Raw genomic sequence first — 14,241 nt, 5'->3', positions numbered from 1 at the left:
GTTTTGTATTCAGTAACATATAATAATTAAGAAGAAAGCTGTAAAAATTAATAAAAAGTTTCTCATTTCAACCTCTGCAGTAATTTTTTAAAAATTATTTCTAATTTCGAAATGCAAAAATTTGAAAATAGATAATTAAGAGTGAATTGCCATTGTTGACAACAGCTTATTAAAACAAGCGCAATGCCTTTCACAATGATACAGTTTTCGCTTTTAAATTTTCCTAGATATCAGTTCATAAGCCTGTGATTTTTTCATTTATCAGCTTGCAAAAGAATTTCGTCGTGTTTCTTTACTTTACTGCGCATGTGCACACCAGTAGTTGTTCTGTCGCCGTTATCATACCGATACATTGAAGGAGAACTTATCTGAAAGGAAGTTAGCTCTCCTTCCATCGCGATACGATGCTGTTAAAAGTGTTTTAGAATTTATATTATATCCGTGTTGTTCGAATGCATTTAAATGGCACTTACTGAAAAATGTTTCACTTACACGTGGAAATTAGAAAATGTCAGCTACTGTTTGCAAAAGAGGGGTGCAGTCATAAAAAGTCCAGCATTTGTGATAAATTCGATTGACGAAACGAAATGGAAGTTAGGCCTCTATCCTAGAGGGAAGCAATATGGAAATTACATCGGTTTTTACCTTTACAGAGAGGGGGACAGCAAAGGACCAGAATATGTGGAAATTAAATATGAACTAGAACTGGTCGCAGAAGGTAGTTCTAACCAAACACGAAAGGAAAAATTTAAATATGTTTTTCCTAAAAGTCATGGTCATGGATCTCAAAAATTTGCTTTGCTAAAGTATGTGTTCATTGAGAAAAGATCATTATTTCTTCCACAAGACACTCTCATTGCTCGCTGCAAAATATGGAAGACCGTCGGAGAAATGGCAGAACATATCCAGTGTCTTGCCCGCACCCGGATAGGAGCCCAGAAAAAATCCTTCGTGTGGAATGTAAAAAATTTCAGCTCTTTTGAATCAGAGAAAAAGGATACTTATCAGATCAAATCAATTGAGAACGATGAGCCGTTAATGTCATTATATCTCTCTTTAAGTGGAGGATTAAATTCTGAAGAAATAATTCGTTTCGAACTCTGCCTTCACGATCAGACCATTCAGTTTTGCTCATTAAGATTATCTATTCTCAATGCGTGTGGTAACAGAATAGAGTGTAACCAAGAGGAGTTTTGGTTCGATGGTCCATCGAAGTCCAAAGAATTTAAATTCATTTTCACGAAGAATAAATTGATGGCAATGCAAAGTTCCTATCTAACCGACGACATTTTATCATTGCATTGGGAATGGACCTTTTCTAATGGAGTAATTTCAGAAGACATCCTGAACGTCGAATATTCATGTAACAATTCCGAGAACAAATTTTCTAATGCTGAAAACTTGAATAAACAAAAGGCGTTGTCCTTATCATATTCCTTGAACGACGGTTTGAAATCTTTGTACGATGAGAATTTTCTATGCGATGTGAAATTGAAGACCAATACCGGCACATTTCCAGCCCACAAGATTATTCTAAGCGCTTCTTCGTCTGTATTTAAGGCAATGTTTTCGAGCGACATGAAAGAGAAAGACAGCAACTGCGTCCATGTTGAAGATTTGAGCGACGATACTATTCATCGAATGCTGATCTACATCTATACCGCTCGTACGGAAGATGTAACGTGGGAGAGTGCTTCTGATTTATATGTGGCTGCCGATAAATACGCAATCTTAAGTTTGAAGAGCATATGTTCTTCTTACATGAAGGACAATCTCTCACTAAACAACGCTTGTGACGCCCTGTTGCTGTCTGACTTTCACGCAGACGACGATTTGAAATCTGCTGTGCAGGATTACATATTCAAAAATGTTAAGGGCATTATAAACTCGGATGGATGGAAGCTTTTGATGGAAGCTAATGCGAAGCTTGCAGCTGAAACTTTATGCCTCCTGCACAAATAGAATTTAAAGGTATAAATCTTCTGCCTTTTGTGTAGAGAATGGAATATTTTTGTTCGAAAACTTATTATATTCTGAATGATTCTATAGAGATTAGTATTGTGGTTTCTCTTATTTTCTTATCATAATGAGAATGTTATTAATAGTAAAAGTTGAAATCATTCTTTTAAAATTTTTGTCGATTGTAAAGGAAAAATAATTCTAACTTTATTTTTTATTTAGAAAATAAAACGATTTTCTTCTTTTTTTTTTCTCTCTAAGTCAAGAATTGTTTGACCCGTAATTAGAGACTGGTGTCGAAATGACTCCGCGTTTTTCATTAGCTCTGATTATGCACTTGGTTTTTAATTCTAATTCTGTTTACAGAAAACAAAAAGAAAAATACCAACGGAATCCTTTTGATTCCATGTCTCTTGCAGCGTGAGGAAATTCGTGTCTCTAATAACGGGCTAATAAAAATTATTGTTTAAATTGCTCGTGGTGTATGTCCAATACCCTTTGAAGTATTCTTAAATTAATTAATTCCCACATTAAATTTAATGGAATCATCTAGTGATCCTAAAAGAATTACAACGAGACTCCTGGGGGGAGGAGGGAGCAGGAGTTGTAATCATCTACTTAAAATTTTCTTGCCTATTTTGAAATATGGGATTCTTTGTTATAAAAAATAAATAAATAAGATAGGGCTTTACAGGAATTGTTTATGTGTTTTTAAAAATGTTTTAGGACTTATTTGTTAATTATCGCACTAATTCTAGAAGCTAGTTCCAAATTTCATTCGAGTTTTAAAAACTGATCTTAATAATAATCATCTCATCTTAATTGATCTAAGAAATATTGAAACCTGCAGAATGGTATTTACAATGGTAGTAATATCATTCTCAAATAAAAGTGGTTTCTATCTCTCGCAAGAAACATTTGCTTCACTTGACGCTAAAAACTTTGCAAGTATTTAATACGGTTGTGATACTAGTTTCATCATAATATAAATTTCGATTGAAAAGAATTTATGCCTTTCTAATATTTCTTCGAGGTAAAAAAAGATATTAAACAAATAGCATTATTTATTTATTTTCTAAGTTCCAATTTCACGAGACAAAACTTTCCCGAATACGTAATTACACGACACTCACTAGAATACAATCTAATCATGACCCCCAAGAAGGATCATGGGAAATATACTTTGATGTTAATAATGTAATGCTATCTGTTGTAACAAAAGAGAAGGTAGTGGAGTTATGTAACCGCTGCAATATCATTTAACTGATGCTCTTAATCTTGAGTAAAGACTTACGGTGAAAAATAATTTTTCGAGTTTTATTGTTTTCCATTTCTCAATTTCAAGTAGATGCTTTTAAATCCTCGGCATTTCAAACAGACAATCTCTTTTCAACTACTTCCAAAATTTCAGAATTAATGACTTCTCAATATTTCTATGATAAAATAAATATTGAAAAGAGATCATGCCAATATTTCTATGATACATTCTCTTGCTTCTAATCTAACAAAGGAGAAAAATTTGTTTTGGATCATTAGAAATAAGACATATTGACTCAGGTAGAAAAGACGTATCAAGTTGTCTTTGTCAGTTGTATCTTTCTGTCATATCTATCCTAAGAATCTATTTCACTTAAAACTAAGGATCATTCGGAACTAATTTTTAATTATTTCAAAACTTAAAATAGTTCTGGAAAATAAATCTTTTTTCGTACGTTTGATTTAGGTTTCCTGGTTCGATGACGTAATTCGTGGGACCAATTACACCACACAAATTTGGAGTAAAAATTACTTAAAAGACAATGTGAGAGATCATCTTCTTTTGTAGAATAGCTTCTACGTAGCTTAAATATGTTCTCTAGTTAATGATAACAAAATCATCTATAAAAGTAATGTGAACATCTTAAAGCAACTTCATCTTCAAAATTTTAAAACAGTAATCGTATCATTTTCGCTCAGTCCTTCTTAAGCGAAATCATTTCTTTATCACAGCAACTTATTTGATCATTTAACCGTTTAAAATTTCTAGAACTAACAACCAAATATGAAAATGGATATCTGAATTAAAAATTATATATTAATGTACCAACAATATGTTAAAATAAATGCAATTTTCCACGTTATCCGTCCACCCCAAGTTCAGTAATCTTCCCCTTTTTCAGCGAACCATTTATTTTATGGATGGCTGAGAGATAAGAAGCACTTTAAAAAATATATCAAAAGCTTTTGTTCCGCCCTGCAAACTGCATTGTTTCTCAATTATCAAAAAGATAAATTTCAACAATATTTGCATCAAAAGGACAATTCCAAGCCCGTTGTCATGAGATGTTGTGCCATATGTGATTAAAAGTTTTTTTTTATATCTGTCTCATTTTATTGGAAATAATTTAAATTGCTTGCGAAGAAAAGTATTTAAATTCATATGTAAATTAGAAAAGGCAACTTAACATTTTCAGAGAGAAAGTGCACCCATTTAAAGTGCAACATTTGTGTTGGATTCGTTTGATGAAATCAAATGGAAATTCGGGCTCTGTTTTAGATGCGATGTACTAAGAAATTATATGAGTTTTTTTTTATATAGCTAGAAAGTCAGTAAGGCACAAACACTGTGAATGTATAGTATAGGCCGGGATAACCTGGTTGGTAGGACGTTGGATTTGTGTCCTGTGGGTTATGAGCTCGGACTCCGCCGACCGAAGACCTTATGTATACATAGTGGCTGGTGCACGCATAAATCGGTCGTAGCCAACAAGTCCTCCAAGTTGAGATTGAGGATGAATCAGAGGTTATCGTTCTTTGATTCAGATCTAAATTAGGGCCTGTGAATGAAATGTATGAATGAAGTCCACCACGTGAAAAGGGTTGTGATGCGTGAGTAGTTCAGACTTACTCTTGGCCTTAGATGATGCTACTGAAACAACAGACGCTTAATCTTGGCTTAATCTCTGACTGATATGACTTGGCTTTACTTTTTTTTAAATACTTTTTTTTCATACTTTTACTTTTTTACTTTACTCTTTTTTAAATACTTTTTTTATAATTATTAGAGCCTTTTTCTATCTGCTCTCATGCTGACAGTGGCACATAGCGCCATCTCGGACCCGATTTCACCACAGTAAAACTGAGTTTAGTTTTTTTTTTAAAGTAATGATTGATAAACTGTGAAATGAATACTGTAATATAGAGGATCGCTTCGAATAGAAAAAGGGTAGAATTCTTTGTGTTTTCTGTACTCGGTCTTTTTCATCTGTTCCAGCAACTGATTAGATAAAAGCAGATCAGCAACATTTGACTTCGATGCACACTGATTATTTATAATCGCTGTAAAGTATGATGTTATTGAAATCCAGCTGAGCAATTATTTCTTTTTAGCGCTGCATTATACGTGTTGTTGAAAGTTAATGTTGGAAGATTAAAGTTACTAAAATTAAATACTGATTTTGCAATTTGGGTGTTGAAAGTGAACTTTGAATAAAGTGGTTGAAAAATAATTAAATTGAAAAATTTCTGATAATTTAAACTTTCTGCATTATTTGTTAAATGTTTTATATTCGCATAAATAAACGAAACAGTTTATTTACAATAAATTTCTTTATTTAATATTAAACCATGTTTTTCGTTTTTATTTAAATTCCAATTTATCTTTCATATAATTTTATTTAAATAAATAATAATTTTTGCAGAAATTAAAATATTAATTCATATATTTTTTTAAAATATTGCACACGTTTCTTGAGTTTTTTTTAAATGTGATTCAGAATATAAAATTTCCAAAATGAATTTGAATGATGTTTATTTATTCAATATTGTCATTATTTCCTTCTTTACTTTTTTAACTCTTGATAAATTATAAAGCATGCATAAATTAGTCAAAGAAATAATATCTATACAATATCTTCAAATTATCTCTTTCAGAATAATTTTTTGTAAGAGCTTTATAACACAAATAATTATTGATTTAAAATATTTTATTTATTCGATCAATTTACTACTAAATAAAAAGATGGCTGACAGATCTGTCAGCGGGCTTGTAAAGTGCCATAAGTAACAACTAAATGAAAATTACATTGAAATTAAATGATGCGCAAATACCTATAAATTTTTACATCTGAGTGCTCATATTTTAATTTTTTGTGTGTTAGTAGTTGTTATGATTAATTAGATACAAAAAAAGAAAACATCAAAGTCTATGTTAAAAAAAAAGATTTAGTTTCAGAGTAATAATCACTTTGTCCACCAATTAATTTTATTAATTTAATTCTAAATAGTCTTGAAAAGTACATGAACTTCAAGTTATTGCAGCAATATTTACTACATGAAAATTAGTTTTATTAATATAAGAAATATATTGAAGAATTAAATACCTTTTGTTAGCAAAGAAAACGTTATTTAAAAAACTATAAGCCTTAACATATGTTATTGGACTCTGCAAAAAAATTTAATTTGAAACAGAAATAAAAATAACAATGATAATAATAGTATTTATTGTAGTTAAAATTAATAAATCTGCTATAAAACAAAAGAATAAAGAAACAAATAATGATAATAAAAAGTTTTAACACCAATATGGAAGACATTACTGCAACTTATTTTTATTACATAATTAAAAGCAAAAATTGAATGAGGGAAAAAAAAGAAATATTACAAGTCAAATATAAAATGTGAACATAAAACTTAATATAAATAGCAAAAACAGTCTACGAAGACATACATAAAGTTAAATACAAGGTTCGGACGCTTTTCAAGAATTAAATTAAACAAGGACAAGCATAATATGTCATATATTATTATCTTACAAAAATTCTGAGGGACATAAAATTTCTTAAATTAACAGAATTTATTGAAAAAAAAATAGAAAAATATTAGCAAAATAATGTACACTGAAGTTAGTGGTTCGTGTATATTAATAATTATAAAACCATTATTAGCATTTTCGAAATCACGATTTATTCGTATTTTCAACTTTAAAAAATAAATAACAATCAGTATTATTATTTTTTTATTTTTAATATAATTAGAAGTCCTCCAAATAGATTAAATTATGAATGCGTATAAAAATTATATGAAGGACAGCAAAAATTAAAAATGATTTAACTATTCATTAAGCTTTAAATATAAGATATCTGCAGCCAATTTCATGTTTTCTTGCACCAAATTATTCCATTCCTCAGAACTGATGATGTCTTTATCGTGTTTTAGTATAAATTCTTGTACAATCGATAACATGTTACTGTCCTGATGCAGATCAGCTAGTAACAGAACTCGGCAAGCGTTCTCTGGACAAAGCTTGGACTTCAAAATTGAAGTGCATTTTGACTTCAGGGAAGAGATTTGATACTTCTCTGCAGCCTCATACAAGTTGTATGCATCTTTCCAATGCAAATCTTCCACAACCTCTGCGTACATGTACAGGAGGACTTGACGTACTGTCTCGTCTTCCAGGTCGTCAATGAAGATGCAATCATTTGAGTCCTCTACGGGATTGTCGGAAAGCTTTTTCTCGAACACAGGAGACATGTCAGTTAAAACTTTCTTATGTGCTGGGAAAATTCCAGTCTTTGTTTTCAGTTTGATGTCACAAAGAAAGTGATCGTGGTATAAAGTTTCTTTATTTCTTTCACTAACAAGCGTTGAATCGGACTTCCGAACTTTAGAACCGTTTGAGAAAGCAGATAATTGTTCCACTTGCGAATCAGGACACTCGTGTATTATCTTCACAATTTCTTCTAAAATGATTCCGGACGAAAAGTTGCACTCGCAGAACAGAGACAGGACATCACCAGGTAAGTAGAGATTCTTAGATTTCTCGACTTTTTCTTTTGTAAGATTTAATGTAAAACAATAAAACGCTTTTTCGCTAACGCCAAACCAAAATTCATTTTGGCAGCATTTTATTGCATTTTCTGAAGTTGGCAATAAAAGCATTTGCAGTGTACAGTATTTTATGCTTTGATCGGAGCATACAAGTTTGCAGTGTATCGAATTTGTTTTTCTGGATCCGTGTGTTAAAAAGAGATTTAGTGATAACACAGGATTTTCATTCAATACCGACTTAATCGTATAGTTAACTACGTTGCTTGGATCAAGTTTGCTGAATTTTTCAATGTTCCACACAAATGACCTTTTCTCAACTCCTATGCAGGTGCGTGCAAACCACTGTCCCTTCTCTGTTATCTCTCCGACACTCTTCCAGATTCGACATCGAACTCTCAGTATATCGTCAGGCAAAAAGACAGATCGCTTGACAACAAATACTTCATATAGTTTCTCAAATTCATCGAATCCATAACACTTTGACCTCTTTTGAAATGAATGTCTCTTTACATCTGAAGTCTTCAAGACTGTTCCAACTTCTGTGATGAATGCAATGTCAAAGTCTACTTCCACGCTGTCTATGTCAGTATCATCTGCGAGTCTGTTAAGTCCACAGCTGATGTATTCGTCATTATCCATACCTCTTGGATACAGTGACAATCTCCATTTTGTCTTTTCGATGCCGTCCACAACAAACATTGGACTGGGAAGTCGTTCATTATTTTTGTGCCAGCAGTAACTTGCATTTTCTAATGCCCATGTAAAAGTGAAAAATTTTCGTTTTTCGTCTGCTTTGTGAGCCATTTCAAATTCTCTTACTTTACAGTGGAGAATGAAATGATAGTGATGCGGAGAGATGCAATATACAGTCCCTTTTGTTAGATAAATTTATCTCGCCATTTCACTATCGAAACTGATATCATGGTGCGATATCCAATCACCACATTTCCACTTAAGCATTTCCGACAACAATTTGAAATTAAATGTGAAAGTGAAAATTACTGAAATTAATTTTAGCACTGGCATTATTTAGATTAATATTTTAATAAAGTTGCTGGAAATGCGCATAATTTAGAGAGGAAAAAAAAAAATTTTCAAATTGTCATCGCCCCATTGGGGTCACGTGATGCTTCTGAGGTAGGCGTGACCTTCTATTGCACGCAATAGCTGCCCTCGTATAAACGTTACTTAAGAGATTTATAGAATAGAGATATATTACTTATAGAAAGATTCTGCCATCCAAAATTACTTTGTTATGAATTTAAATTTATCCCAACATGTAAAAGTAAACATATGAAAACTGAACACGAGGAGATACACACTTATATTAATTTGCTTGATTTCCGTACCTGAAATTAAAGGTGGTTAATTCTGCAATATGTGAAAAAGATTTTAGAAACGAAAAGATATGTCTGAAATGAAGCGAAAATAGAAGCGAATATTTTAAGTTGTTACTTCCAAATCCAAATTCAGGTTACCACATACTTCAAGATCCTGGGCAAAGACTAACTAATATATACTAAACAATTTGGAATTTAAAAATAATATAAACATTTCTGTATATTAGTTTCATTTTGTAAAATTGCAACCTCTTACTTCTTACATCATGTGATTGCAATTGGACAATGGCAAATAGTTATCCCAATAAAACAACCATTTGCCACTGGGTCATTGAGATCACGAGATATTCCTGAGGGAGGCGTGACTTTCCATTGCGCCCAACAATTGACCTCGTGTGAATGCTGTTTAAAAAATTTATAGTATGGAGATATATCAGGGTTACTTATAGAAAGATTCTGCCATCCAGAATTACTTTATTATGAATTTAAATTTATCCCAACGTGTAAAAGTAAACATATATTAGAAATGCAGCAAATTTTGAGATTGAACACGAGGAGGTGCACACAGTTATATTTATTTGCTAGATTCCCCTTCCTGAAGTTAAAAGTCGTTATTTTTGCAATTTGTGAAAAGATTTTAGAATCGAAAAGATATGTCTGAAATGAAGCAAAAATTGAAGTGAATATTTTAAGTTGTTACTTCCAAATGCAAATTCAGGTTGCAACATAGTTGCCAGGTTGTTGTAATGTGGATTACTTCAAGGTCCTAATCAAAGACTAACTAATATAAACAAAACAATTTGGAATTTAAAAAATAATATAAAAATTTCTGTACACCAGAGTTTCATTTTGTAAAATTGCAACTTCTTACAATCATGCATATTTTCAACATTCACTTATTTTTCAAAAATTCAAATCTGTATTGCGAGCTGTTTTGATACCAAATCGTAAATATATGCGCAAAAATGTTCATTTGAAAGTCAAATATATATTAGAATTTCCTCGAACATCTTGAAAAAATTCGAAAAGCCTAATTTTTCATTCAATCATTTAATTCAATACAATCATTTGATTCAATTGAATTATTTGAACGATTAATTCTTTTCTAATGAAACAAATATTGAAAAAATATTTTTTTTTCTCTACTTCTTTTCAAATACTTTCAATAGAAGAAGTGCATTCACACACAAAATAAATAAATAAATAAAATGCCATTTGGCTTTACTTTTATGAACTAAGGAATAAAAATATTTTCTGAAAGGAGAAATTACTCCGCCTCTTCGCTGAAGTTTGCCTTTTAAATACCGTTTCTATTTTTTTAAACTAATTTTAAAATTCTGTCAAAATTTATTCAAAGAGCTTCAATGGAAACTAATTTTGAAGTTTTAAGAAAAAATAAATAATAGACTCCAATATTCTCTTCCATTATAATAAGACGAAACAGATTCAATTTTAAAACAAAAGATAGTAGTAGAAGGAGAGTAGATTTCGAATGACTGATAGAATAAAAGTTTTTTTAAGACATAAATAGTTTCGTCTTTCTACGAATTTGTATAGATAAGTACTAATCATTTTTCAAAAGTGTTTGCGAAGATAACGTACTTTAACTTTCTTATTTTTAGCCAATCAGCTACACGAATATTTTGGATAGATAAAATAATTCAAAGTGCAATACAGTAAAGAAGTTTCTATTTTCTCTTTTGTTCGTTTTATAGGAGTCGGTTCAAGTTGAAATATTCCTTCGTGTCTTCAGAAGATACCGATATGGAAATGTTTAGAGTCACTTGGAGGATAGAAAATTTCAGTTATGCTGCTCAGAAAGATGGGGCTACTTTGATAATTCCAACTTTCGTGATTGATACCGCCATCAAAACACAATGGCACTTGGAATTATACCTCCGGGGAAAGAGGTCAGTGGATTTATTTCGTGTTTCTTGAAGCGAGCAGTGAGCGATAACGGTCCACCAAACATTCTCATGTGCTGTACATTCTCAGTTCTAGACGAATGTGAAATTGAGCACTTCACTTTCCGTAGAGAAAACGTATTAGCTGGTAGAGAATACTTGTATGGCGTGTCACAGTTTGCTAATAGAAATAATATCCTGAAGCATAAAAGAGATGCTTATTTACCACACGGTACCCTCACGATTTGCTTTTCGATGGGGAATGCTGGACTTTCTCAGTCGATTCAGTGTGAAATCCGAAGTCGTTTCGGAATAGAGAAGAGATCGTTTTCATGGATGATCGATAAATTTGAAGAACGTGAATCGCATGATGGGTGGTCGACACCGATACCTACAGCATCGAACATACCATTTTACTTGATAATGACTTTTGCTGTCATTGGCGAATCAGAATTTGAAGGAAAAATAAAAATCGTTGTCCAGAATTACATCGATTGGCCTATATTCCTAACTTGTAAAGTATCTGTTGACGATGATTATGGAAATACTGGGCTCCTTGGAAACGATGAACATTTATCCGATGATAAAGAAATCTGGATCATGCCAGCTTCAACGCAAGAGGCTAATTATTAGGTCGCAGAAGTCTTCTTCTACAGAATAACTACCTTTCATTGCAGTGTGAAGTTTCCCTTTCTGATGGTATTAAACTAAACTGCATCGAAAGTTCGACTTAGGGATCACAAAGTTCTGAAATGGGGCATCTAAACATAAGTGGCGTTTCCAACATAGCAGAAGATCACGGATCTCTTAGAGATGATTTGTACTGTCTGTATGTAGAAAAAAAAATTGTGTGTTCTAACTTGTTTTAACTTTTTGCAGATTACAATACCTTCTCTTTGTATGCTTTCTGGGTACGAGAAAGTAAAACTGATTCATTTTCTTTGCCTGTATGCTGTTAGTTAATAAAGGAAGTTTACTAAATTTTGGGCGTATTTGTACAATAAAGCAAATTTTGTTATACGCTATTTTCTTGAAATAGAGATCCGTTAATCAAACTATTTTCATCTGCACACTGAATACGAGTAAGGCAAGGAGAAAAAAAAATGACGATTACTATACTTTCTCCATACTGTATGCGAAAAGTAAAAAGTTCTTCGTGAATTTCGATACCGTATATCAATTTTGCCATAGTTTAAAAAAAAGGAAAAAAAAAATTATCAGTAACAAATATAAAGAACATTTTTGACGTGTCTCCAACGATCTCACGTTATTTCCAATACCATTTTTACTTAATCGAATACTATAGAGAAAGTATAGAAATTATCAAAAAATTCAAACTCGAGATTTTGATGAACATCCATGTTTTAGACAGATCTGAGTTCGGAAAACACCGTTTTGGAAAATATCCTTCCGTCCGTCACTCTGTATGTGACACAGATAACTCAAAACAAATATAACTCGCTTTTAGCTAGACGGTTAAAATTTGATATATTGTCTTTGCACCAAAGTTGTATATTTCTGTTAAATTTTGAGTAAATTCTGTTCAGAGGAAGTCCGTCTATCCGGCTGCTCGAATATAAGTTTATACGATAGTTATAAAATGAGGAGATATAGATGGATAAAATTCGGTACACAGATTTCACATCTATGATATAGACACCTGTCAAATTCTGAGCCAAATCCGCTTATATGATGACTGTCTGTCGGTCGTTACTGTCAGAAATAAGTAAAAGCGATAATTCAAAAACTTTGTGACTTAAACAAATCAAATTCGCTTAATAAGTACAGTTTTGTGTCAAATTTTGGTTTCAATCGGTTGAGAAAAACGTGTTTAAGATGCACATTCGATTTTTGTATAATATTTAAGCAGTCCAGAGACTAATCGCCAAAACACTCGCCAAAATCGCGTGATAAATTCAGTAAAAATGGTGTATTCCAGCCAAAAGTTAATATTTCGTAACTATTGTACGCCGATATCATATAAGGCGCTCTCTGGCCTGACAAATTTATTAGAGAGTATGCGAGAAAGTTTTAAGGAGACCACTCCCGCTAGTTTTTCTATTTTAAAAACATTTCAAGGGTATTTTACAACAATGTATTTCATTTCAGATATATATTGTTGTAATTTAAATCTGATAGCTATTTCTTTATTATTATAAATTGTTCATCCTGAATATCTGATCCATTGTTGTAGATGTAATACAACTTATTATTCCTGTATGAATAGATTTTTGTTTAAAGCCCACTTTTAACCTTCCAGCATGCGTTATCCAGCGCTCGCATGTGAGATGTATACGAGAGGAGAAGTTCGTTTTATATCTTTTTTACCACAGGACATTACGAAGCCATGACCGACGGACATTTGGCAATGTTTGGAACTCTAGACTTTAATAAAAATTTGTGAATGTGCTCTTTGCATTTCAGAGATATGCACGACTGTTGAGGTAAGATTTTGGTATATCTTCTGTTCTTTGTTGTTTTAAAAAGATAATATACTTATATTATTCATTCAACAAACAATAAAGAACAACTGCTTGGAAAAAATATCTGCTTTTCTTAGTTATTTCAAGAAAATAATGTAGCTGTAGTCAATAGCTATATTATTCATTCGAAAAACAGGAACGAAAAACTGCTTAGAAGAAAATATCTGCTTTTCTTAGTTATTTCGTAAAAATAATGCAGCTGTAGTCAATAGCTATATTATTCATTCAAAAAACAGGAACGAAAAACTGCTTAGAAGAAAATATCTGCTTTTCTTAGTTATTTCAAGAAAATAATGTAGCAGTAGTCAATAGCTATATTGTTCATTCGAAAAACAGGAAAAAAGGCTACTTAGTAGAAAATATCTGCTTTTCTTAGTTATTTCAAGAAAATAATGTAGCTGTAGTCAACAGCTCTATTACTTATTCGGTAAAAAAGAAAGAAAAACTGCGCAGAAGAAAATATCTCCTTTTCTTTGTTATTTCATAAAAATCTGCAGTCAACAGCTATATTAGTCAGTCGACAAAGTAATAAGAAAAACTGCTTATTAGTAGAGAATGTTTGAGGCTCTAATAAGAGAGTACGTAGAAACCGGTTTGAAACAATCACGAGACTTGTCTATCGTTTTCTATCACTCCCTCCCTCTCTCTTATATATATATATATATATATATATATATATATATATATATATATATATATATATATATATATATGTATAATGATAGTTTTTTTAAACTTTCATCT

General features: G+C 31.7%; 1 protein-coding gene across 1 annotated transcript; it reads left to right on the top strand.

Annotated features, from left to right (window-relative positions):
• The first annotated feature begins 374 nt into the window (after positions 1 to 374).
• On the top strand, positions 375 to 2,185 carry LOC129988666 (speckle-type POZ protein B-like). The gene has a single exon (XM_056096935.1). It carries the CDS (start codon positions 463 to 465, stop codon positions 1,960 to 1,962), a length of 1,500 nt encoding a protein of 499 aa, XP_055952910.1. The 5' UTR covers positions 375 to 462; the 3' UTR covers positions 1,963 to 2,185.
• Positions 2,186 to 14,241: the final 12,056 nt, after the last annotated feature.

The sequence above is a fragment of the Argiope bruennichi genome, chromosome 10, assembly GCF_947563725.1.
Source record: "Argiope bruennichi chromosome 10, qqArgBrue1.1, whole genome shotgun sequence".
NCBI classification, from domain to species: Eukaryota; Metazoa; Arthropoda; class Arachnida; order Araneae; family Araneidae; genus Argiope; species Argiope bruennichi.
Note: the sequence above shows the minus strand (reverse complement) of the source record. Positions and strands in the feature narration are given on the sequence as shown.